This window comes from Meleagris gallopavo, chromosome 9, assembly GCF_905368555.1.
Source record: "Meleagris gallopavo chromosome 9, MGAL_WU_HG_1.1, whole genome shotgun sequence".
Taxonomy (NCBI): Eukaryota; Metazoa; Chordata; class Aves; order Galliformes; family Phasianidae; genus Meleagris; species Meleagris gallopavo.
This window is the reverse complement of record NC_139412.1, coordinates 9,441,598-9,468,024: the sequence shown is the minus strand read 5'-3', so window position 1 is coordinate 9,468,024 and position 26,427 is coordinate 9,441,598. Positions and strand designations below refer to the sequence as shown.

General features: G+C 44.7%; 1 protein-coding gene across 7 annotated transcripts in view; it reads right to left on the bottom strand.

Moving 5' to 3' along the window:
* The window catches only part of LOC100541308 (H(+)/Cl(-) exchange transporter 5), a 40,702-nt gene extending 17,957 nt beyond the window's left edge, over positions 1-22,745 (bottom strand). The window contains exons 1-4 of one of the 7 annotated variants that reach the window (XM_085230843.1): positions 22,663-22,745; positions 21,670-21,916; positions 20,587-20,966; positions 6,648-6,797 (exon numbers count right to left, since the gene is read on the bottom strand). In XM_085230843.1, the coding sequence (XP_085086969.1) occupies positions 6,648-6,780 (133 nt within the window). In that variant the 5' untranslated portion in view covers positions 6,781-6,797; positions 20,587-20,966; positions 21,670-21,916; positions 22,663-22,745. The other 6 variants (XM_085230842.1, XM_019618204.3, XM_085230844.1 and 3 more) reach the window with 6 other exon arrangements.
* Between the last annotated feature and the right edge of the window lie 3,682 nt (positions 22,746-26,427).

The following is a 26,427-nucleotide window of genomic DNA, read 5'->3' as shown; positions in this document are numbered from 1 at the left end:
GCTTTCAAAGACTTCCTCATTCAAGTATGCCCAATGGAGATCCTAAGTACTATTCAACTATCCAACAAATCTGACGGACCAAAACCTCCTCAACAACTCATGAAAATAGCACATTAAAACAATCTTCTGAACTCAAATCCTGTGTCTTCTGAACAGTAGACAATCAGGTTCACCATGTGCAGCAAACAGATACCTGCAACTCATCCCATGGGCCATCACGTAAACCCACATAGGTGAGTTGCTTCTATGGGGCATCGACAAAGTCAACAACAGCTTACATAAATCTCACTTCATAGAAATATTAAGATCGGAAAAGACCACTAGGATCATCTATTCCAGTCATCAACCCATCACCACCACGCCCACTATGTCCCTAAACTGAAATGATGCCTGTGGCTGTAGCAGAACTGCAATGAGAGTAGGGCAGGGTTTGGTCCAACACCTCAGCTCAATGCCAACAGCCATCCACGAACATGTTAGTACTTCAAAGACCACCCCACATCTACATTGGCCTCTCTGTGGTGTATTCTCCCTGTCCTCACCACCTTGCTCACCTTTGTCCAGCTCCCACTTAATGGACCACCTTTTACATTACAGTGGACTTTTAATATTAGCTCTATGACAACATCTACTTATCTGGAAAAGTGAACTATTATGGTAGTTTGAAACTGATGGCAACTGATGCTACTCTGAGAAGCATTTTCTACAAAAAGATGACACTGGCATCAAACTCTACTCACTCTTCTGAAATAACTGCACAGGCCAATGACTTTTAGCTGTCCTGGGAACATCCTCCCAGCACAGAGCTACCACAGAGCAACACAGACAAGACCTCAAAGGCAAAAAGTCAGTAAACAGCACTTGCCAGCAACCAAAAGGGGCTGCAGTAACCAAATCCTGAAGGTCTACCTGCTATTCCAGGCCAGAAGACTTACAGGTATCAGCATATATAGTATCACCAATACCACCAATATTCAGAAACTGCACCGGGAATCTCTATGAAGAGGGTTTCATACTACAAAATCAGAACCCCAAAGTATTTGAGCAATACGTGGCAATTTCACAGCTGTGCAAGCGGGTAAGCTGCCCATTTGACAAAAGATAATGAGAAAATGTCCTTATATTTCTTCCCAAGAATAATACTGAACTATAAAATGGCTGACAGCCATAAATATTTATCAAGATCATATTTCCTGCCTCAGCTCATTGCAAATGAAGAATCCTAGGATATCCATAAAGGAATAAAGGACGGAAATGTGCTCAGTAATGCTTCGTCAAAACAAAATGAAGATGATCCTGTAGTTCTCCACAATTCCAAATGCATCTTTAAATCAGTACTTAATACGCACAGACAGTAAGTTAAAATGCACCCCTTATTTTTTTCAAACACTTTTTTTTTTTTTAAGCTTTTTGATCACCTCTTTTCTCCCAAATGGTTAATGCTCCATTTTTTATATTCTTCCTGACTTAAGGAAAAAAAAAAAAAAAGAAAAAGAAAAAAAGAAAAAGAAAAAAGGCAGTGCTTGTTGAAGTTATAGGCATCTGTCATTTGCAGTACAGGAACCCTAGAGGGTTTATTAATCAGCAGGCCAGCACGGCAAGACAGCAGCGCCAGCACCTGGGAGAGGGGACTCCCTCCCTCTAGACTGCTTCCCCTGCTGCTGCAAATCTGGAAAGAGAGAGGATTTTACAAACAAAAGGAAGACCTGCAGCAAGCAATCATCGCACAGCACAAAGCCCACAGACCACCCTGGCCGCTCATCCTCCGTAACCAGCCTTTCATCCAAGGAAGAGGAACGAGAGCAGCCCCAGAGCCACGACCAGCAGCCTGCTGCTCGCTGCCTGACCGCCCGCAACGTGCATCCACGGACGGCCGCGTCCCCCGTTCAGGTTCTCCGCAAGCAGTCTCCTCACCCTCACTTAGGCGTCCCTTTTCCTGCAGAAGCTCCTTCGCGAGCCCATCGCACAGCAGCGGGAGTCAAAGGAAAACGGGCGCTGCTCCTTCTAGGGCAGCGCTCGCTGCATATCCTTTCCCTTTGGATTCAGGTGAAGACCAACCCTGGGCGCGCTGGGCTCTCCTGCACTCTGAGCATGTCGTCAGCAGCGACGGTCACATGAGCCCTCCACCTCCTGCAAGGGGCAGGGGCAGAGCGGCACGGGGAAGCAAGGGCACAGGGAGCCGGCTGTCTGCACCGAGCGCAGCTCCTGACCCGCGGTGCCGGGGCCTCAGCCCGAGGCAGGCACGGCTCCTCAGGCAGCGCTCAGGACGTTTTCCTGGCAGAGCGCGTTCCCCAGCACTGAAATGCGCCCGGCTGCCGTGCTGCAGAGCCAGCACGCAGATGGCTGAAGCTGACTGCGCAGGGGCTTTAAGATGGAGAGTAACTTGTTTCTAGTGCTATGTGCTTACAAAAGCACTGGAAGTTAAACAGGTTTAAAGCTGTATAATGAGAACTTCGGGGTCTCCTTCTGCTAAATCTGCATTTAGCAATGCAGATTCCTGACAGCAGTGAGTCAGCCATCGACTGACTGCAAAAGCCTTTCTTTTCCCACTTAGGTGACATCTCACTTGCTAACTGGCTAGTGGCAATGCTTTTTGTTTACTGCCTCCCAGTAGGCAGGCAATGAATTTATCTGTTGCCCTCAAGTAATACACCAGTGTGCTTTTCACAACCCCTCCAGAGCCTCATTAGCACCCTTTATCTTGCCACTCTATGCACATAAGAGCTCAAAGGGGCAACTGATTAAGTTCTTCTGGTTCCAGCTTACCAATGGTAGCTTGTCATTTGTACCTGTTCTCACAAGTCTGAAACATTACACCTTAGCAAAGGTTGACTGGTCCCGTCCTTGTGCTGGCTGGCAGCTCAGCAGGGCATTCTGCTGCTCTGGCAACCGTAGCTGTCCAATGTGGAGGTCAAGGATGGATGCAGCTGAAGAAAGTGTGCCTGAGTGACAAAAGTGCTGCCAGCTGAGGCAACACCGGCAGCAACACGAGGACTTCCTGGTTTGAATGGCTGACAATATCACCTACACCAGATGTACTCAGGGCTATGGTTTCCAACTGTTCTTCTCGCATACCTGTGTACTAGCTGCCTGACTACTTATCATCCTGTGACACCTTAGTTGTTGCTGCTATTCTAATTCTCAATTCTTCCCTTTAGAGCTCAAAAGAAAAAAAGCAAGCCTCCTTGAATCCTACAACAAAATAAAATGTTCAAAAGGATGGAAAGTCTTTTAAGTTTTCCTTCAAAAGAAATGAGGAACACAGATCTGCTTTCATCATACTACATTTTAAAGTACGTCCAGAAGCCACTGTGATATTCAAGCATTACACCTGGCTCCTGCACACCCAGGGGCTGCCTCCCCACTGCAATCAGCTGACAAAGAGTCAACTAAGAAAAGCACAAAATAAGATGGCATCATTGCCAAACTTACACTCAATCTTAAACTGCTATTCAGAGGAAATAATTTGTATCTTAAACAGTTTTGAAAAGGTCTATCGAGGTAATGCAGTACAACTCACCTTGATAACAAACAACAGACGGCAATATCTAAGTAAGGAGACAAATTATTTGCAAAGATATCTGTTCCAATAGTGCTTCCGTTAAGAAACCTGGCTTTGTATATCTTCTATTTCTTTTGAAATGGAAGAGGACCACAGATACAATAATCTAGCTGACTATGTATTTGGTGATCCATGAAGCTTTTTACAGAACCTTCTTTAGAGGGTCTTAAACTCTCTAGGAATAACAGGGAAAGTTCTCTCACAGAAGAGCAGCTGGCTGAAGACATCGTATCTTAAAGGCTAAATTCATTGGTTTTCCGAACAGAAGGAAAGCAACAGTGGAATCCCATTCATTTCTGTTTGCACTGGAGTATGCAACAGATTTGTAAGTCATCCAAGAAAGTAGTGGTAACCAGCACCTTTTCAGTTGGCTTTGAAGGGCTATGGCTGGACTACCGTCAACAAAGCAAGGTATGGGGTGGAGGGATATGAGAAGACAGCTGTAGACAATGTGAAGCTCCAAGTTGGTATGTCTGAAGAATTCAAGTGTCTGTGGATAATTCTCTGCCTCAACACTCAACAATCAATTAATAAGGAAATAGCTTTTTATAAATTCCATAAAATAAAAAAATAGAAAAAGATTTGCTACTGTACAAATGCATCTTGAATACCCTGTGTAATGGTATCAGAAGTTAAAGAAGCAGCAGGCAGGATTCTGGTTTTAAACAGCTTCACTAAAAAAAAGCCTCCAACCACACATCAGATAGCAAACACAGCACACCAGAAACACAAGCCTCAACTAGAGACGTGCAGAAGATTACCACAAGACAAACATCAGTTGGCACATATCCAGCTGCTGCAGTACAGCTTGTGCCACTGCTCCACCGGCACGACAGGCTGCACACCTGACACACTGCTGTCAGCAACCATGTTCTGAATTCAGGAGGGGAAATTCCATAGAGAGAACTGAAATCAGTGTTTAGGGAAAACTATTTCCCCTTTTAAATTTCCCCTTTTCCTCCAGTTTCAAAACCCACAAAAAGTTATGCTTCTTGCAAACAGAAGCTGAAACTGCTTCTCTCCATAACCAAGTTTACTAAATTGATAAGGAGCAGACAAACAGCTGTTCTGCTGCCACACCACAGTCTCCTTCAGCACTGTCCTCATCAGCTTTATTCCAGCTTGCACATTTCAGTGGGACAGACCTCACCTCTGAAAGGACCAAAGACAGCTGTGCTCAAACAGACATCCACTTCACTGATTGCTGACACCAAGTTGGGTTTTTTTTGATAGAAGCAATTGTAGCCTTCAAATTCACTTAGCAGAGATGGAAAAAATCTTATTTAAATAAGGAGGGAAACAACTGAGTAGTGTTTTGGGAAAGCAGCAAAACATTTACATAAACTATGGTATCTATCACTGTTTTGAAATTAAGAATAGAACAGCAATTTCCTTGCAAGAAGTTAAAGAAAGAATTTAGCTCATTATCTAAATATCAAACATGAACTCCTTTAACTTCAGACATTTGATATCCAAAAAACTATGGAAAAAGCAGTTTGCAAGAGCAAGTAATAAAACCATGAACTTACAATTCCATTAACAACACGTATAAAGCAATTATTTCCTATGTATCTAATTTTGCATGCAACTAACATGTTCAGAAGAAACTCCAGCCACAAGTTATTATTACAAGCTTTAGATGAGGAGTTTTGAAGTGAACTCCCAAGGATGTTCATTTATAAAACTGATGCTCATCACTGTGTCAGGTTGGAACAAGGACACTGCCTAATATCTGTAACAGAGCTCATCTGTCAAGACTAGCCATTGTCCCTTCCATTAGCTGGAGTCAGCATAACTCACAAAATAGCATATGTCTTGTACACATTCCCTTCACACACAAAGAAGCACTTATCACTCAGAGCTGATGCAAGCACAACAATAACACACTAATTGTTCCCATGTTTGAGCCTTAAAATGGTAAAAGGGACTGACTACAAACTCCTTATGGTATTTCCAGGGAAGAGTGGGTTCAGCTACTGGCAAGTGACAAGCACCTGAGGAAGTCTGCCCTTCATCTCAGGGCAGATCACACAGTGAAGGAGTAAAACAGAAGGATTACTTTTTAATTTTTGCCCTAGGATAAATAGGAACAGGGGAAGAAGATGATAAAAGGTTTATGGGAAGTCATAGAGACTTGCAGTCTGCTGTTCGAATTCAATACTTCTGCTTTAAAACAAACTTATGATTGGAAAAATTTGACTTTGTCTTGAGTTATTTAGTTCAGCGATACAATGCAGATTAATATCTCCCCTACTAATTTCACAAATCCACACTCTGCTTAGACAGGAATAAGTAGCTACAGATCTTTCCTTTACAGACAAGTGGTGGTAAAGGAAGACAAGCTGTTCATGCTGCTCAGCATCAAACCCCCTTCCTCTCTTGAAGATTTTCCTATCCACAGCAGCAAGGCCAAGGACCTCTAAATTGTAGGCAAGGAAAAAGGGAAGCGGAAAGGGCAGTCTCTATTCATACCACAGACTCCTAGGAATCTCTCAGTGCTGTCATCTCCACCTTTCACATCTACAATAAAGATACTTCCCCCATAGCATGCCAGCTCTTCCCTACAACAGCTATTTCTGGAAATTCTAGAAAGGACTACTCAGAAACATAAAAAACAAAGTGGTAAGACAGGATATGCTGCATTTAATATGAAGATGATCACGTAGATGGTTAATAGAGCAATTTTCCTCCCTGCCATACTACTGGATACCAGTACTGAAGCAGCTCAGATGCTGGAAAAAAAACATGCAGTGCTTCTCCATTACACTGAAATCATTCACATGCTTCTTGCAATTGCCATTTAGTTTGAGGTTATTTTTTGCTTTGTAGACAACACACTTCCCATCAATCACTGTTAAAAAAGCAACACTGGAAGCCAAGTGTAACACATGAACAATTGTTTGGCCATTCTGCAAAAGACTATTCACAGTTATAACGCAGTGCAGAATACTGCAAACTGTGATGGTGCCATGAAAGGCTTGTCTTTCACACTAAGCAGAGACCACAGAAATCCACAGAGAAAATATTAACAAGGAGTCCTATCAAAAGACAATATAAAAAAAAGAGGATAGATGCACGGTATTACCTCCCATCTCTCTGTCGAGTGGTGGATCATCATCTGCCATAGAGAAGTCCAGAGATGCTCCTGCTATTTCTAGCATATCTTCATCACTAGTGCTGCTTTGGAAACTCCCTCGTCGATAGCCTTTCTGATCCATGGCCAGAGCTTCCAAACCTGGGAGCAAATGGAAAGGTTTAAGAGTAGAAATGTTTTTAGAGTAGAAAAGTGAAGACATTTTAGAAACAAATTGGACAAAGTGTCCATTTTGTCCCAAAAAAACAGGAGGCAGCATGGCTCTTCCCATCAGAAGGGAAGACAGACAGCAGTATTGGAACACCTGTGGTCTTGAAAAGTAACACGTTTAGAAAATTTTACACACCCATTTGCATAGTCCCAATACCAAAGCACAGCAGCCCTTCTGCTGGGACCACGCTTGCCTCCCAGACAGCCTGCGCAAGCACACCAACTCTCCAGCTTTGAAGGATGGCAGCACACATGATAGACCCAACATACAGGAGGAAAGGATCCAAAACAGAGCCACAGTGACTTTTTTTTTCCTCTGTTTCACTTTCCACGGTACCCTTATATTTACTGCTAAACTGATGTGCAAAATCCCCACCAGAGGACAGAACCTCACCACACAGCTGTGTGACACTGCACAGACATGCCAAGCTCACTTGCCTCCTGCAGTCACTTCTCCCTCCTTTTTTGAGGTGTACACAAATTATTAAAACAGCTCAAGTGAATAATGATTTTTTTAGTTACCTGAATACAAAACTTCAAAATTCCATTCACTGATGGAAACGTGCTACTAAACTTCATAAATGTTCTTAATCAAGCGTCCCTAACCCATTGCTTGACCTGGCCATCTCGAGGAGATGCCGGCAGCAGGCTATGACACAAAACCTGTCCTCTGCCCAGAGAAGTGCGGATGCCCCATATCTGGAAGTGCTTTTAAGGCCAGGCTGGATGGGGCCCTGGGCAGCCTGACCTGGTGCATGATTTAGTTGGGCTGAAATCCTTCCCAGAGAAGGGGGTTGAAGCTAGATGACCTTCGAGGTCCCTTCCAAAACAAGCCATTCTGTGATTCTGCAACTGCCTAGGATGGCAGGGAAACTGTGAGAGCACAAGAAGATCTAAGCATTTAATAATAGCATAAGTTGGGAGAAAAATAATATAATCAGGACTCGGCCTCAAAAATAGCCCATGGAACACAAAAATAGAAAGCTTTGCATCCCAATGAGATGATAGGCCATGTTCACTTTTCTCTTGTATACACATGAGAGAATTAGAGAGGAACCAAATATGCAGCTCAGCCTTATTTCAGGAAGGGAAAAAGGCAGCATGTGCAAACAGTCTGAATTACACAGTCTGCAAAAAGCACTTCCTATTAACAAAAAAGCACCACTCCAAAAAAAACGTTGGCACTGCACAGCAAAGTGACACACTGAGCTCTTTACTGAGCCTTATGCTGTAGAAAACAGCGTTGCTTAACTTTTAAGCCCTGTTTATTCACTAAACTGGTGCAGAACACACTAGTAAAGAAAGTGCTGAGCACTTGCTGCTGGGAACTTGTTGTCCAGGAAGGCACATGAGCTGCTGGACTCTGCTCTGCCAGAACCAATGCTTTTTACACATTCCAAAAGCACAAAGTCAAACCAGGTTAAACCTCAATCAGTGTGCACACAAAACTAATGGTGCTTTTTTTTTTTTTTTTTTTTTTTTTTTTTTTTTTTTTGAGCTCAAAGCTATTATTTGCCAGCTAACAATAAAGTCAGGTTTCACTGAGTGCTCTGCTGTCCCTCAGCTTATCTGCTCCCAGGAAGCACAGCTGCCTGCAGCAGAGGGGGCAGGGCCAGCAAGACATCCCAGCAGAGAGCTAAGAAACTGTGCTTGTGCATCACAGGGCTAACACACACCAGAACAGTCTAATAGGTATCTTCTAATAAGACTGCACGTAAGCTTATGTGTGAATGGAGGGTTAAAAGAGGTCTGTATTCATATATTTCCCCTGCACTGAAAGCATGAATACCCAGCCCTGCTAAAGCTGCCTCCCTTAGCAGACAAGAGGCACACAGCTGCCAGCACACACTGCCTGTTCCAAAGGGAGGAAACTGGAGCAGTGTCAGCTGCTGCTCTCTCCTCTTTATCCCTACCTTTGCTCTCAATCACAACAAAACCAAAAAGCAAACCACTCTCCAGTGCTGGCACATACGGGGTAAACATCTAGCGTTTATACAGCTGGAAAAGGACACAGAAGATAACTCAATGACCCACTTCTTTCACAAGTCCTTAATCAGTCTTGAGAGATACAGCTTTAAACTACTTTTTTTTTTTTTTAAACAATAATATCCCTTCTATGAGCAAGCAATACTTTGCCATGCTAAATCGCACACACAAAAACACAGCAACTGTTCTCATGCTTATCTCATGATTAATGTATCACAATACTTAGACAGCTGCTGCTTTTTTCCTATCAGACCACGCAGCAGGGTGCTGGCATGGTCTGCACGCTCTCTAGGACCCTCCCATGGCAATCATACATACCAAAGGGCTGCGGGCGCTCCCAACGCTCCAGTGGGTGCCAAGCCATCCTTCTGGAGATGCTCCCGTTATCCTCTTCTACTTTTTATCAGCCTGACATTTTTTTCCATCTCAATAAGGCAAAGGGAAGCAATGAAACAGAACCTGAAGAAGCCAGCCCTGTGATGCCTGGACGTGACTCAGCGACAGCAATCAGGAAGCCCAGAGTACCCCATTGCCATTCTGGCTGAAAAAACCCGCCCCTAGTTTCTGTTACAATGTTGGCTCCGTTGCTTGCAACACTTAAATCAGCATCAGATACTGCAGGATTTTCTCCCCATTCCATGCTTTGACACCATCTCCTGTACCCTGCAGACCTGTTCTCCTCCTTGTCAGACCCCGTCTTGGTGCTCTCTCAGCTCTGAAACTACTTCCCCTTCCCTTCCCACACACACCAGCCCAGAGATACAGAAGGGCTACTAAGCTAAGCAGGGGGCCTGGAGCAGCTCTTCAGGAATGCAAACCTGAGGCTTTCGAAGTTGGAACATGCTAAAAGTTTCCAAAACACTATTTTCTCCTCATCTGATACAAGGCTTAGCTCCAGCTCCACCACCAGCACAAAGACATTATGCTCTTTAAAAAGAGCATGGAGTAATTCTGATCAGCTGCTTCCATGAGTCATTCTTCCTGTGGGGAAGGAGCAAGCTTACCACCTAGCGGCTACTTTAATTTGAGAAACCAAGGGCCAGACCACAAGGCTACTCTTTTTCAGAGATTAGCAAATCAAAACCGAGCTTTAAAGTTCACGGCAATTCTTCTTCCCCTGTCCCGCTTTGGTGTTTCATCCCAAGCCCCATGTTCTCACCACAGCATCCCTCTACACAACTAAAAAACCACAGCAGAGGACAAGAGGAGTCAGCAGCTTCAGTGCAGAGGAGCCTACACCATAAGAAGAACACAAACGCATTGGTTGACTCAGTAAATTGTTCTGGACTTCAGCATACCACAGTCCATGAAACGTAAAGCTGGGAGTCCCAGGTTCCCACATGCAGGCTGTGAGTTACAAGAGGAAGCGAGCACAGCTTGCAGGGAGCACTGCTGGGTCACCCCCAGAGACCAGGCAGCACCAACCCAGCCCTCCCAGGCTGCCCAGCAGAGCCTCAGCTCCACTGGGATGGAGCATGCACTGACTGCATGCTTTTCAGACAGAGGAAAGGGGTGGGTGTTTTTTTTTTTCTTTCCAATTTTAACAAAAGATCAAAAGAAAATTTTTGATCTTAACAAACTAATTGTAATTTCTTCTTTAAAAGCTAAAGACCAAAAGAGCATGCATACAGAAGACCTCCATGTGTGCTTCTCACCCAGTTACTTGGGGTCCAGCTGCTAAGGAAAGATGTTGCCAGGTGAGAGCTGCAGCACAACAGATTGCTGCTGTAACACAGCTTCAGAAGTTCATAGGAAGATTTGAACTAAGCAGCTTTGTGACCTGCTGCAGCAGCAACGCAAATATTGTACAGAAAGGGCACAGAAGTGTCACATGCACCCCAATAAAAAAGCAGAACATATCTGTTACAGCAGGGTGCTGCTATAGCAGGCTGCTCCCTGTGAAACCCTCCGGCTCCCAGAAGATATCAAGAGGATTTTACCACCACAGTATAAAGCACAAACATCACGAACACAAGGGGAGCTCTCCTCTTTGGAATTTTTCCTGGCAGAAGCAGCACCCCTTGAGTCCTAAAACGTTTGCCCTCATCTGAAAACAAATGTTCAGTTCCAACACCAGTGCAACCTGTGGAAAGTGCAAACCCTGGAAAGTATTATTTTGTTGCTTTCTAAAAAACTGACAATTTTTCTAAGTCAATCCTCCAATTCTTTGTGCTGTCCAAAGTGACTGCTATCAGTTCCCCTTCTGCAGACCTGAAGCGACCAGCTGTTGAGCTGATGACTGACAGGAGTTTTAAAGCCATGCTCTATATCCCTCCAGGTGCAGTATATGGCACACAAAGATCTTCAGGGATAAATGAAATGCTATTTCAGTACATAAAACATTTTATTAGCAATGCCACGGTTTCACAAGCAGCACATAAATCATTTAACAGAAGGGTTTAACAGTTCAGTGAAGATTATCAACATGCCTTTCATCACTGTAAAAGTAAGTATATGGTTGCAGAATTATGTATTTACCTATATTGACTTCTCGCTGTCCCACTGCCTGCTTTTAATCTGAAGAGCAGACAACTGCTTTTCCCTTGAGCATTTGCCCACCTTTCTTCAAGTGGGGTAGAGAAAGGGCTCTGGGGCTGTTCTGGGATCCACGGCTCAAAGCAACACTGCACGCTCTTCACAAACCAGGTCAGTTGCTGCCCTCACTGCTGTTTGAGCAATAGCAAACAATGGGCAAACTGTTGTACAGCGAAACCAGCCTGAAACAATAGCTTGTTTTAAAGAAACTGGGAAATCGACCAACACAACCCAAACACAAATGCTTAGAGCTGAATTGATTTAGCATTTTTATGTGGTCCTTTTGTTTGTTTTTAAACGTACTCACACAAGCCCCAGGGAGATGAGCAGTAAGCCACAACAGGATATTCTATGCTATGATCTGACATTGTTAGCACAAGATAACGTTCACGTCAAGCTTTACCAGGTAATGCTAGATAGAAAGCAACACAGAAATCCTGCCATATTTCAGGTTTCCCCTACACTTTTGTAAATTGAGCCAACACATGCACCACGTTAACAGCGTAACTGCCATCCAGGCAGTTTATTTACTGACAAGCACACAGAGACTAACAGCTATGTCTTTAAGTCTGCATTTGTCTCATCTCTTCTTGAATTATTCATCGTTCCACTTAAACCACTCAGCCCATCACGCGGAAAACTCAACTGCAGGCAAATCTCAATCCAACTCCTGAGTTCCTGTACTTCTTTTCTGAATAAAACTCTTGCTTCTGCAAGTGTTCAGAATAATATATGGCTGTCAGGAAAGCTATCTTTAAAAGCAAAATGCTTTGACATTTCACTGACTAGATCAAAAATCCCCTGTCACCCACTAATGCAGGTGACAACAACCAAGAGCTTCCAAGCACACACATGAAACCAGAACTCTGATCCAGTTCAAGACTGGTGTCAGTCTTCCAAAAGCAATTTGCAAAAAGAAAAGTTATTTCGTATAAATTCAGCTCAAGGCAATGGTAGCAATATATTATTAGAAACATTTTCTTCACTGCTTCCTCTCAGCTATCTGCTGCATCAATTGGCCTATCCAGGAAACCTCATTCTCCCTCCCTCTTCCGGCGCATGCTCGAGTTCTTTGAAATATTAATCACACTGGGCACAGTTTTAAGGAATTGTGCTAAAACAATTCCAAGGCACGTTTAAAAGTCAATGATCTTACTGGAACTGCTAGTTATTAGGTTGCTAAACCAAGCCCCGTTTTGGACTTGTAGCAAATTTATGTCGAAAACTTCTTAAAAGTGATGCAAGACAGCAATTGGGTAAGTTTGTGTGCAGAGAGGAGTTCTCATCAAAACGAAAGCGCACAGAAGTGATGAACATAACCACAGGAAGAACTAATGCTGGCCACTGATCTATAAACAATATTCAGGTTTCCTACAAATGCTGCAGGAAGCAGGTTTCTAAACAGACACCAACGGGCTAAGTCAGCTCCCCACCACACACGGAGCCTCTCCTACTTTCAGGGCTTCCCCAGCTGCGGGGAATTCAGAAGCAGGAGTTCTACAAGTGTTCACAGGACAAAAGCAGATGATATTTCCAAGAGACAGCATGTTCCCGGCACTGGCTTACATCACCTTGCACCACTTACCAAAAGCTGAGAACACAGTTATTCCTAATAATTATTCATAAGTGAACACAGCTCTGAAACCTCTCACTGATAAAGCTGTAAATTACAATTTGAACACTTTTTTTGATGCTGTCATTATTTCTACAGTTAACTATACCTAGAAACTGGGTTCCCCTAAGGATGGGGCTGCTGTAAGCACCAACAAATGCAAACAGGTGCGTTGAAGGATGGCAAAAGGACAAGAGGCAAAGGGCACAAACAGGAAGATCTGAACACCAGAAAACACTTTTTTCACTGTGCAGGTGACAGAGCACTAGCATAGGCTGCCCGGAGAGGGGGGTAAGTCTCCTTCCCAGAGATATACAACACCTGCCTGAACGTGGTGCTAGGCACCCTGCTCTGGGTGTCACTGCTGGAGCAGGAGTTAAGCCTGATGGCCTCCAGAGTGTCCTTTCCACCCCAACCAGTGAAGGGTTCTGTGGAAAGCCACATTTGCTGCTGTACTGGAGATGCAGAGCAAGGCCTGTCCCACGTGCAGATACCTGTGAAATACTGTGACAAGATGAACACAACTGGACAAACCCCAACTTCACCCAGAACAGACATGCTCTGTCCTCAGTGTTGGATTTCTTCCTGTTTGAACAGGAAGAAACATTTATGACAGCTTAAATGGCCTGCCTACTTAGAGATACAGACCGCACCTTGAATTTCCCAACAGCTACTCCTGTTTCCAGAGCTATGCATGCTGCTTCCAACCCACTGACACACCTCTGTGCTGCAATCCATCCAGCTTCCATGGCAGGAAGTGATTCAGGGAAAAGAACACACTATAGAGTAAACGTAGGTCCCATACAACTGCCACTCATGTTTCCAAAAGTTATTATAATTGGCATCTGCCTTGTGATGCTAACCGTAGGCCCATGACAGCTCCTGGACCTAGGCTCTCTTCCTGTTCAGACACCCACCTTTCCCTAATCGGTTCACTTTGAGTACATAATCCTCTTGAGTATTACCCATTTGAGGGTGGCTTCTCTTCCTTGTAGGAGGCCACAAGTGCCCACCGACTCCAAAGGCAATAATTTTTCAGATATCATTATCCAGAAATGGCACCTTCAGGGTTAACTTCATATTTCCCAGCTGTCCAGTCAAAGTACAACACAGGTCATCGTGACAGCATGGGTCCAGACCAAAGCAGTCTGACCGGTATATTTGCTGTGATCACAGCACTGTGAGCACAGCCAGTGCTTCTCTTCAGGTGCTCTTATTTTTGTAGGATGCTTCCCACAGGAAGCGATCTGGAGGTGTATTTATGAAGAAAAAAAAAAAAAAGGTTCCTTAAGTGAGCAAATGGGAGAAAAAATGTCTGGTTTCTGAGAAAATAAGTTTCTCGTAGTTTTTCCCATCTTTCTGCCCTTCAATTGAATAAAGTGGGATCTAAAATGAGTCTTCCTTCTGCGTAAGGGCCAGCTGAGCCTTAGCTCCAACAGTGCTGCCCCAGACCAGCAGCGCAGCCTCTACACACGTATCCACTTGTTTCTTTATAAGCACTTCCAGCTCAATTTTCCAGCCAATGTTTTGATAAAAAGTAGCCTAACCTGAACTGAAAATCAGGCCATCCCTAGGTTAGTAAGCCTTCATGAGCACTCAGATTTCCCTAATTTAGCCTTCCCAAGGCAAATCAGAAGAGCGTGATTAACACATGATCCCCAGCAAGAATTCAGATAAGTGCGGGTGTTTTGCATCACAAAGACTGCCTCAGCATTAAGAACAGATCAGATGCGATTTTCATCATGAAAACATCAAAATCTTGGATGAGGCTCTGCAGTTCTTCCTGCCAAAACCTCCAGCGAAGCTGGATCATAAACAAAGCTGTTCCCACAGCCAAGTCCTTTACCAGGAGAGCTCTGGGAAGCAGAACAGTCTCAAAGGCTCTCATTAATGAGGTAGGCTCCCTCCCCCCTTCCCTGGCAACTGGTTCCAATCTCAGATTGGCAAAGGACTATGTTGAAGTAGCTATGGCCAAAGTCCATTCTAAGGAAAAGCAATGGGGAGTCAAGGGGTGCACAGGGCAATGCTCACGTGTCTGAAGGCTGCAGATGTCCCCCCACATCTCCCCACAGCAATGAACTTGGGCAGCAGCTCTGGGCTCTACACTGCACCCACGGTGCCAAGCCAGGTACCGAGGCAGGCACTGAGCTTTAGCCTGCACCAGACTGCTACAGCCACAGCACGCTCACATCACAGCTCTCTGCCTTACACTTTCGCTTCTCTCTTCTGCTGTATCTGTCTGACACCGCACAGCACTTCATTACTTTGATCTGATCTGCTTATCCAGATCAAACTAAGCACAATGCATCCAGCACTAAATCAAGTGAGAAGTTAGTTGGATGCAAGATAAGATCTTAACAGATCTAAAAGGCATGCAATACAGCATGAAAAACAGCAGGACTAGCCAAATACAGTTACTATAAAAAGCATTATTTTCCCATATTATTGTATGAAAACACAGAGGATACATGTCAGTCTTGTCTAAACCTAAGTTCAAAGGCTCCATTCTGTTTCTGAAAAGAATTTGCCCGTATTGCAAGGGACAGGTCCCAAGAACTGCTCTAGCAAGAGGCCATATCATCTCTCTCATTCCCAAAGCTTACCATTGTTTTGACCCCCAGACTGCACAGACCTGCCCCGTAGACTGTTCACCTCATAGGACAAACAAGAACATAAGACATTAAAGATGCAGACCTTTTCCTACTTCCTGAGTGAAGTAAGTTACTACGGCCACAGAGCTAATGCTCTGCAAATTCACTTTTTATGTTGTGCACATATCTCCTTATAGTCCCACACTATTCAGACCACAATCACTAAGTGTGCAAGCAGCACAACTACAGGGCATCTTTACTTTTGATGACATAGTTACAGCAGTGTAATTATCACACTATTTTTCTATCTGTTGCATTTATTCCAGTTATTCTAATAGAATTCTAAAAGAATGAGAATTCAAAATTATGGAGCTGAAGTCTTCCATAATGGAAACAGCTGATGCTCAAAACTTTGTCAGACAAAAAAGCCAAATAACCACAAACAAAATACTAGTACAGCCTTAAATTCAAACAGAATAAACTGCTGTCAGGTAAGAAGTACTCTCAGGAGACCGCACTTCTTGCTTAGCAATATTAAAAAAAGCTCAAATTACTGAACTATGAGCTACAAAAGTCTGAAGAGGTAATTTTCAGAGGCACAAAGAAACCATAAAACACTCAGTTTGCACAAAATTTTCAGTGAGATGAAAATACTTAACTTCCCCTTGCAATTATGAGGAGGTCATGGGAGCAGCAGAATGCTGGCAAAACCTACTGCTAAATCTTCCTGGGAAGGTTGGGGTTAATGACTCAAAGAGATGCTGCCCAATTGCAACAAAAATTGCAACTGGCACATACTGAATGCTATTCAGCAGTAAAGCCCTGAGTGCTGTGTGCACCAGTTACTTTTCAAACACCTCCATCTGTATGAGATCCACCTGGACTTCTCAGTGAATATGATGCAATGGATTTTGTACATTTTTCTCAAAGCAGTGAATCTCATTCTGAATGTAAACACTTTGTTCAGACTGACTGGCTATTCGATCCTAACTATAAAAACATTCTTGCATAGTCACAAGATGTTAAAAAAATAAACTTCCTGAAGAGGGAGGATAAAATTGCTATTTTGGAAGCAGTGAAATACAATCTGACAGTTTTTAAACCCATTTGACTGAAACAGAACAAGCTGGCACACAAACACCAGGGTAGCCAAGGGCATGCTCGCTGACCGAAATACATAAGCAGGACTCACTGCTTATTTCTACAAGTGTTTCAGTCCCCCACTAAACAAGGATGCACATTCAATAGTTCACCCTTCACTCTCCACCAATAGAGCACAGCTGTCGGGTCACATGAGGAGTTGCAGCATTTCAGTGCATTAGCATCCTGCAGCTATACAGAGCTTCAGCTCCCTTAAAATACAACAACATTTCCATACTATCCCAAAGTTCATTTCCTTTAAAAAGTAAAGCAACTAGTGCTGAAGTAAGCTGCCTAACCCTCTACTTGATCTCCAGCAAGTTTCTCAGGAAGAGCACTTAGCAGTCTGATGGCTCTGACAACCAGGCTACTGGTGGAACACTGACCTTAACCACCACAGTTAGCACAGCCAACACATGGGTTTCAAATCCTATTGCAACACTTGCTGAATACTTTCCACGCTGTTTGCTATAAAATGTTCTGGAACATCTAAACGCACATACGTTCCATCAGAAACTTTTCATTTGTTGTTACACAGCACTTCAGAGATCATTGACATGATACAAACAAAGGACCTTCCCTTTATGGACGTGGTTCTTATAGTCTCAAAGAAGAGTATAAACAAACTGCCACTTGCCACAGCAGTACACCTTCTTATTTAAAACACTTTAAAAATAGATACTGTAGTAGATGTTATTTTTAAAAAAGGCAACTTACATACCCTCTGTAGATATCACTACAGTACTTAAATTTCTTGAGAATTTTTTGCTGAAATCAAAAATCCATGAAGAAGCGAAAGGACTACTAACATCAAAGTCAGTGACAGAAAGAAGGAATGAACAAACTTCTTTCCCCTCATCTAACCCTTCTCCCAATCTCCCATACGTTGCCTCTCTCAGACCAAAGGGCTTATCTGAGTATCCTCATTTTCCCTAAGTGTTTTACCCATGCATGCCTACAGCGTTCCTTCTTCTGAAGAAAAAAGTACATCTGCTACACAAGCAAGTAAAAAGTTCAGTCGATTGCCTGCTGAATTTCAATTGAAAGGGAGCCACATAGAGACAGAGGCAGCTTCCACGGCAGATTGCTCTATGCTGGAAAACTACAGATTTTGCCCTACAGTACACCCACTTCTTTCTTCTCAGGTAAGAACAGAGTGTTGTAAAAGCCACCTTCCCTGCAGGCAGTCTCATCAACTCCTCAACAAGACAAACTCATCACTGTCGAGGAAATCCTTGATGGCTTCATTCCAAGCATGCAGGGACAGGCATCACATACACTACCATGCAAGACATAGCTATACAGAAAAGCAACAACTACAGAATACTGCCAGCATCACCACAAGCCCTGAAATAAGCTATCTGAATGCCACTTCACAGTATCCAAGTGTTTTCCTCAAAAGGCAAGTACTAAAACTTTGGTTAACAGCTTAACAGTAATGGGCATATGACACTGCAGAAGACTAAATTATCTGCTTTACTGCTGCTCATATTAATTATCCATCCATCTACCCACAGTTACACCAACTGCTGTGTTACTCTGTGTCACGCAGCAGGCACACCAAGGTCCTGGGGAAGCTCCCTCACTTGCTTTGCCAATGAATGTTGTCCAAACTGTTTAGGAAACGGATGGTATCCACATACTTCCATTCTCAAGGGACTCATTCAGAAAATTATCTTCCTAAACCATGGCTTGCTGTGCTTCAGAAACAAGTGCACACGAAGCTATGCTGCATAATCAAAAAGCTAAGTTATTTCAGAATCATAAGAAACATGATGGGAAATGCATATAAATACTCATCTAATACTCATATAAATACACATGCATCTAATGTTAAATTCTGCACTCAGGCACTAAGACTTGAATTCCAGCTCCTGGACAAACCAGCTGGATCAGTTTAGGAACAGCACGATGGCAGTATCAGCCAGCCTCAGTTCTTTGCTCCTTACGCACTTGGTGTGGAATGCAGCCCTCAAGCACAGCCTAAGTGGCAGGCAGTCCTTTACAGGGGCACCTCGCATTGTCACACTTCATCCACTTCAGCTCGTGCAGAACATCCAAATGAAGCTGTCCAAAAAGGACAGGAAAGGGAAGCTCTAGGTACACTGGGTATTCACCATATCCCATGGATTCACTGTATCCCTACATAAACATGTTAAAGATTATCAGTTCTGGATGGCAGAAGTTTTGCTGTCTTTCATCATTAGAAACTGCTGGGGACACTGCTGGTGTTACCTTCTGTATAACTCTTGTACCATGAATGGAGCAAGAAAACTATGCAACACAGCAGAAGGAAGGAAATAATACAGATGCTGGGGAGTCCCGCACACAGGTTGAAGCAGCTGTAGGACAGAAGTGCAGAAGCAACAGATGAGCCTTGAGAACCCACAGAGCTGATGAACAAACGCCCCCAGACCAGAGAGAAGAATGCCACCATCATTCCTGATTGTACAGCATACAGAACAATCAGACAACCAGCTTTCTAATTTGCCAAGAGATCTAAAGCTAAAGGAATTATACATCACTAACACTATTGTTTCTCAGCCAGAATATTTCCCAAAGTACTGGGTGTTGCTGCTACATTTCTTATTTGATGACTGGCTTTATGGCTTGTTTTTTCGAACAACCCCCTCCTCCCTATGCAGCAGAACTAGATCAAATCTCAAAGAGCCAAGCAGTGCTGGAGAGCTATTGAAGGAAAATATTTAGATGAAAAGAAAATCTTGCCTTACAGCTCTAGCCAGTAATTGCACAGCCCCAGTTCTGAAATGCAAGCCAACAAAATCATACAGCAACAGAAAAAATAAGTTCTGTTGTAAAAGCGAAGAAATATGAGAAAATAAAAGCATGTCTGCACAGTACAACTTTCCAACAACCTCCTAAAAACGTAACAGGAAGAAAGAAAATTGAGTTTTGATATTTTAGAGCCTATGGTGCTTTTCTAACTTCTGCAGCTTTCTGGTAGCTTAAGATGATTCAAGATCCACAGAAAAACTGAATGAAATCAGCCATTATGTTTTCAAACGTATATGGAGGGTTGAGAAGGTGCAATCTCATACTTGTGATTAGGTGTACCTCCCAACCATTTCAGCTTTTGGAGAAAACTAGTTCTTAACAAAATCCCAGAGATATTAAAAAAAAAAAAAAAAAAGCCAAGAAATCCACACAACAACAAACCACCACACCAAAAACAATATAAAAAACATCCAGAAGAGACAAATCCAAAACTCAGATATATTAGAGCAACCAATTGCTAGGTCTTAAACCAAAACACTTTACACCTATCACTATGGAAGATGGCAGAAAACTATCTTAGAAAGGGACACTTCAGCAAGACTCAAGTTCTGGCAGGCAAGATATCAATTAGGCTGTTGCACTGCAACTAAAATCAACTCTTTATTTTATAGAGCTATTGTTTAAATAGCATTTTTAAAGAAACAAACAAAAAATCCTGTACTTGTTTAAGTTCTTCTAGGAACAAATGGAGTCAGAAGTGCAGTGAACTACTCCAGCAACACATCTCTGCTGCCCCCCACACACCAGTACCAGCAGCCCAGTCCCACAGCCACCCCCATCTGCCAGGTCAGGAGATCCATTTGGCCAAAAGTACAACTGAACAAGAAGCATCCTGAAAATTAGGAAATCCTGATGATCATTAGCATTTTGCAAACACCTGCTTTGCACAAGTACAGAAATAAATATTTCATTTCATTCTGCTTACAAAGAAAATTGAGGAATACGTTTCAAAATTAATGAAGGCTTTAAAACTTGGACAAATTAAAGTTAACATCATCCAGAAGCTGGTTATACTTACTGTATTAAAAGATTGCCAAATTCTGGCTGACAGATTTCTCACCTGTCTATTCCCAGAGGCTTCCTCAGACTGGATTTTTCTTTGAGCACCCAAACAAATTGAGACGGACGCCACACATGCTCATTTGCATTTCCAGTAGAATCAGAAGTGGAAAGAGGCTGTTCTTCTCTAGCACCAAGCAGCACTCTGTTCTCGGACTACTGATCACTCTCCTCTGTAAATATCTGCTGGAAAGTTCACATCACAGCAAGCTGTTTGATCCAACAGTTACTTCAAGTTTTCTGTTCTGAGCAACAGCATTCATCCACAGGAGAGGCCAATTGAAACTAAGAGAAGAACATTTATTCAGCAAAGAGCTTCAGTATCTTCTCCCAGGGCTCAGTTACTCCTTGCTTCGCTCAGACACTTCTTGGAACTGTACGCTGGAAAAGAAAAAACAACTTGCTCAGACAAGTAAACACAGATGGGACACATGCTCTCTAGCACATGATAAACTGCTGAGTTTATACTCTCTGCTTCAGGGCTACACAATCATAATACAGAAAGCCCTTCTAAGGCACCAAACTAACGTCGAGTTTCATCAGGACCACCACTGCACGTATAGAGAGAATTGAGACATTTTCCTATTTTGTGTATCTCTTGAACTTTCACAGAGCCAGTTTTGGCAAGAGTTCCTGCTTTTCACCTCCAAATCCAACACTGACACCGTATAGACTGAAGACCAATTTACTGTTAGCTGACATAAGCATTAAGCCCATGCTAGAGAGATAACATGGTGGGGCAAGAAAAATCACCAGACATAAAAATAAAACAAAAAAACAAAAACAAACAAAAAAAAAACAGCTTTTGGATTATAAATATATTTTGAAAACTTCATGTTTTTCAACCTGGAATACAATGCAACAACAAAAGAGTCAATTTTCATTTCCTGTCATACTAAAAAATGTTTATAGGTTAGGACATAACACTGTTCTCCCATGGAGCAGAGTTCATTCACAAAACTGGTTTTCGTATTTCTCCTGAGAAGAAACAAACCATGACAACAGCAGAGCCAATACACAACCTGACCTAGCAGATGGCCAAAGCACAATAAGGAACATTGCCATTATTTTGGTTTAAACTTGCCTCTCTATTCGCTGTGTCCTCTCAGAGAATGGAGCAGAATCCTCCCACTGCTGAGGTCCAAGCGCAAGATGCCCCACTTACATATGCAGCTCACTGCCCTGGAGACTGACACTGGCTTCTCCTCCCCTACACTTCAGGTCACTGAGAAAAGCAGAGGCTTGCAGGATTCCTGCTTCATCAGCAGAACTATCAGCAGCACTTTGAATAACACACAGCCTTCTGAGCTTTCCTTGAACTGTTTTATTTCCTAGCAGACAAAATAGAAAAAAAATAATAATAACAAGCAGCAATTCACCTCCTCCTCCCTTTCCTCCCCACGTGATAGATATTCAGTCACACACCAACACGCCTGACTAATGACCGTGAGCGCATCCTCATTATTTTAAGCTGTTTACTCCCGTTGTCAGTGAGGGGACTGGTAATCCTCTCTACCACACGAACCACTTCACCTTGTCAAAACAAATGGCAGGAAAACAGAGTGTGTGGCTGCACGCTTGGCTCTAAACAACCCCCGCCGAGCCCCAGCGCCCCGAGCCGCCGGTGCGCAGGCACGGCACGGCACGCAGCGGAGCGCCGGACAGGCTCAGCCCGCAGCAGCGGCTCCCGGCACCGCGCAGCGCTGCCCGAGGGAAGCACAGCCGCTCCCACCCACAGCCTGCCGCTTCCAAACGCACTGCTGTGAGGCACGCAGACGCAGCGAAGCACAGACCTCTGTGCTCAGGCTGCAGGGCGTCGGGGAGCCACCTCAACTTCTGTAACCGACACAAACACCGGGGCTGCAGCCGGCTCTAGCGGCCTCCTCAGGGCTTGCAGCTCCCGTTCCAGCCGCTCCGCTGACAACCAACTGCTTCGAGAGCCAGCCGGTAGCCTTAAGAGCAACTTCCATGGATGAATACTTTACAACCCGCAGCACAGCGGCCCCGCAGCCGCCCTCTATCGCCACAGCTCCCAGCCCGGGGCTGCCCAGGCCCTCAGCACCGCCCCAACACCCACCTCCTCGGGCGCTCCGCGCGACGGGAGGCTCCACCCGCGGCGCTGCCGTGTGACGTCACAAACTCCCCCCCCCCTTCCGGTCCGCGCGCTCCGCCATGTCCAGCCGGAACGGGTGGCCCGGGAGGCGGGGCTCTCAGGGCGGGTACTCTGGGAGGCGCCATCTTAGGTGTGGGCGGCCGGATGGGGAGGCGCCATCTTGAGTGTGGGCGACCGCGTGGGGAAGCGTCGGAAGCCCTTTCCCTTTAGATCCATTAAGTATTTATAAAGGATGTTAGCCCTTTCTGTGCCCAAAGGATCCCCAGACTCGTGTCTTAGCTCTTTCAGCTAGCAGTTCGAAATGGTGATTCGTGGCTGGGATTCGAATGTTGGATGTTGGGATGTCTGCACTCTGGATTGCTCCCCAGCAGTCACGAGTGCTGTTGCACAGGATGCCCTATGCCCAGCAGCCCTCATCTCTTCTAGACGTGGAAGGGGTACTGAGCTGAGGGAGTGTCTGGACAATGCTCTCAGACATATGGTCCAATTTTTGTGTGGTCCTGCATGGAGCCAGGAGTCAGGTTCACTGATCCCTGTGGGACCCCTCCAACTCGTGATATTCTGCGATTCTCTCCCCACCCTGACCCTGTCAGGTAGTCATCTCAGGGCTCTGGGGGATAAAACCCAATTTCCTTTCAGCTCGGAGTTCCCAGAGAATGGCTGGACACATCTCCCAGCATGGCTCTGCAGCCAGCAGGCAGGGCCACAGGAATAGAGATCCTGCCTGGAGGTCCAGACAGGGACCCCAGATCTCCAGGCTGTTTCAGTGCCATGAGAATGGGAGGCTCCTGCCTCTCTTGACAAGTCCTGGGGCTGTGCCTTCTCCATACTCCTCTCCTTTCCTGTCTCTGAGAGCTGAGTGCTGTGATGTAGTGGCACTTTCTTACTCGCTGACGGCTGCTGTGTAGGATGTGCAGCACCAGACTTTTCTGCGATTTTCCCACCAGCCCCTCATCCTCAGCATATTAGCACCCTTAACACCACTAAGGCCTTTGGAGCAGCAGCTTGGTGAGGTTAAGTATCATGCGCCCAGCACACAGTACCAGGCAGAGTCCCTGGATTCCAGATTCCAGATTTCCAGCAGCCTTCCGTGTTGCAGCAAGCAATAGCCCACTCACCAGGTGAGCAACCATCACGCCAGTCGGGCCGGGAACTGGCAGAGGCACAGGTTCGGGCAGCACTAGAGGGCAGCAGTGGTGCAGCCAGGAGCAGCCCGCGGTTTGAACGGCTCACGGTCTCCCTTGATGACTTTTGCCTCGCTGCCTAGCTGCTCCGCAGGTCACAGACTCCCGGCAGCAGAAGACAGTTAGAAAACTGCCTGAGCCCCCGGAGGCTTCTTATCCTCTCACCGAAACTGGCTTAAGACTTAGCCGATTTCTTCTCTGAGCTGGACAACACTGCTGGTCCCCACTGGGAGTCATCCCAGAACAGCACAAAGCCATGCTCAGGACACAGCAAAGTGAAGGAATGGACCCAGAACTCACTTGTTCCCAGCAGGTGACTGAGTCCTGCAGTAGACAGCTCTGTGGGCCCCTGCTGGCACGAGGACAAGAGAACAGGATCCGAACTTCAGGCTGTCCTGAGGGCAGAGTCCATGTGGCTGGAGAGTCGCTTGAATTTACTCGGGGCAAGTCCAGTTCCTCCTTGAGACAGAAAACAGCTCTTGTACTGTGCAGATGTGTTTATTTCCCCCAGGAGCATCTGTTCAGTTGCTTCTCTTATGGCATGAAGAAAACCCCATGTGCCTTAATTTAAAGTCCAGCTACTTTCAGGCTTCTCATGTCACACCAGGGGGTGTCACAAGGAAGTGAAAATCATGGTGGGACTTGCTACAATCCTATTTTGGATATGGGAGAAAAGACTGTTTTAGCTGCCACACAAGATGGCATTAGCATCATACCATGGAAGTGAAAGCCCTTCAAAAAAGGAAGCCTCAGCCACAAGTCCTGAAGAAGCAAACCCTTGATTTAGCTGATCTTTACACAGCTCAGCCAGGTTCCTTCAGTGGTTAGTGGCAAGAAATGAGTTTCTCTCGCCTCAACTTCAGGCTGTGCTGCTGGACACAGCCAACCCCAGCACAGCCATCTGCTCTCCAGCTTTGCAAGTGGTACCCCTGGTATTTTCCTCCTTAGACATGCACTGTGCTGGTACACACTCTCAGCTGCCTTTGTGGGAGTTGGAGCCACTGAATTTTGCCTTCCACTGTTTTCCACCCATGCTCAGAGTGTTTCCTGGTGGAAGAAGAGATTTTCTCATCAGATGAACTTATCATTTATTTCCTTCTGGAAATCAGGATTTATCTTCATATTTACTTAATATGCAAAAGACTTGAGACAGCTGGAGACCGATGTGACAGAGAGGTGAATCTTGGAAACGTCAGCAGAAAATCAAGTTTCTGAAAAGCAATGGTGTCTGGGAGAGAGAAGCAGAGGTGTGGAACCAGGGAAGAACGGAAAGGTGAAGGGTCTGCTGCACCATGCCACCATGTTGTGCTTGATAGAAAAGCACTTCCCTTGTGACTCTCTTGGCAGCTCCATGGAGGAACTTCAGTATCAAAAACTCAGACCTGGTGGTACTTGCAGACAAATGCAGACACATACAAACAATACACACAACAAGGGGCCACAGAAAGGGAAGGCAGACAACTTCTCCCCGTTTTCCTGTCCATTGTTTTCTATGCTACTTGTCCAAGAGCTTCACCAGAAGAAGAATGTCAGACCCATCACATGAAGGCAGTGACAGCCTTACATTTGCGTGTTTAATCCCCAGCGTGCTGGGAAGCTGCTTGTTTTAGGGAAACAGGAAGACCTAAAATAGCAGAAGCTGGAAACACGTGACTGGCTGGGTCAGACAAGGAGGCAAGGAGCAGAGCTGAGAGTATCCAGTCTCATGCCACTCCCTGTGCACAGCACAATTTTCTCCTTGGCATCATCTCATAATGAGACCTTTTCTTTAAATTCTAAACATAACCTGCATTGGTAGTACATGCAGAACAAGAAAAGTCACATGAGACTTGCAGCAAAAAATGAGCATGTGGCTGGTCATCATACTAACAAAGATGAATAATTACAAGAATTACAGAAAAAAGATATTTCAAGTCCAAAGATCACTGCAAATAATATGAATAGACTGCTTGTCTCAGTGCAGAAAATCTGAGGTGATTGTGTTGAGAAGGGTTGAGAGAGAATTTGCAGGCTTAGCTCCCTGCTTGAATGCAGACTTGGTGCCAGAGGGACGGTGATACAGGACTCCACTGTGCTCGTATTCATTTAATTAGTTTAATTGTGAGGTTAATGCCAGCTAAGCCAGCAAGGAGCCTGGATATGGATCAGCTTTGTTTCTATGTTCTCCATCAGTCTTGCCCCAATCTGGACACTCTTAGCAACATCAGACAAAGGGATATTGGCCAGAGAGGAGATCAAACTCCTGCCACTGGTCCAGCTGAAATTGCTGTTGTTGAGAAGTGCAGCATCTTATAAAGAAGTGGGGAGAAAGGTGGCAGGAGAAAGCCAAGAGAGACTGGATAACCTTTCCCTACTGTTGTTCAATGCTGTAGGTGAATTTTGCCATTGAATGAGATTCCACTGGCTTAGAGGCACGCAATACTCATCTGTTCCTTGTCCCCAGGGATGGCCAGCAGCCAACTCTTGTCCTTAGTAGAGTAGAACAATCAAGGGAAGTGACCTACTGAGGCAAGGGGACAGGATGCTGTGCTGGCTGCCACTGCCT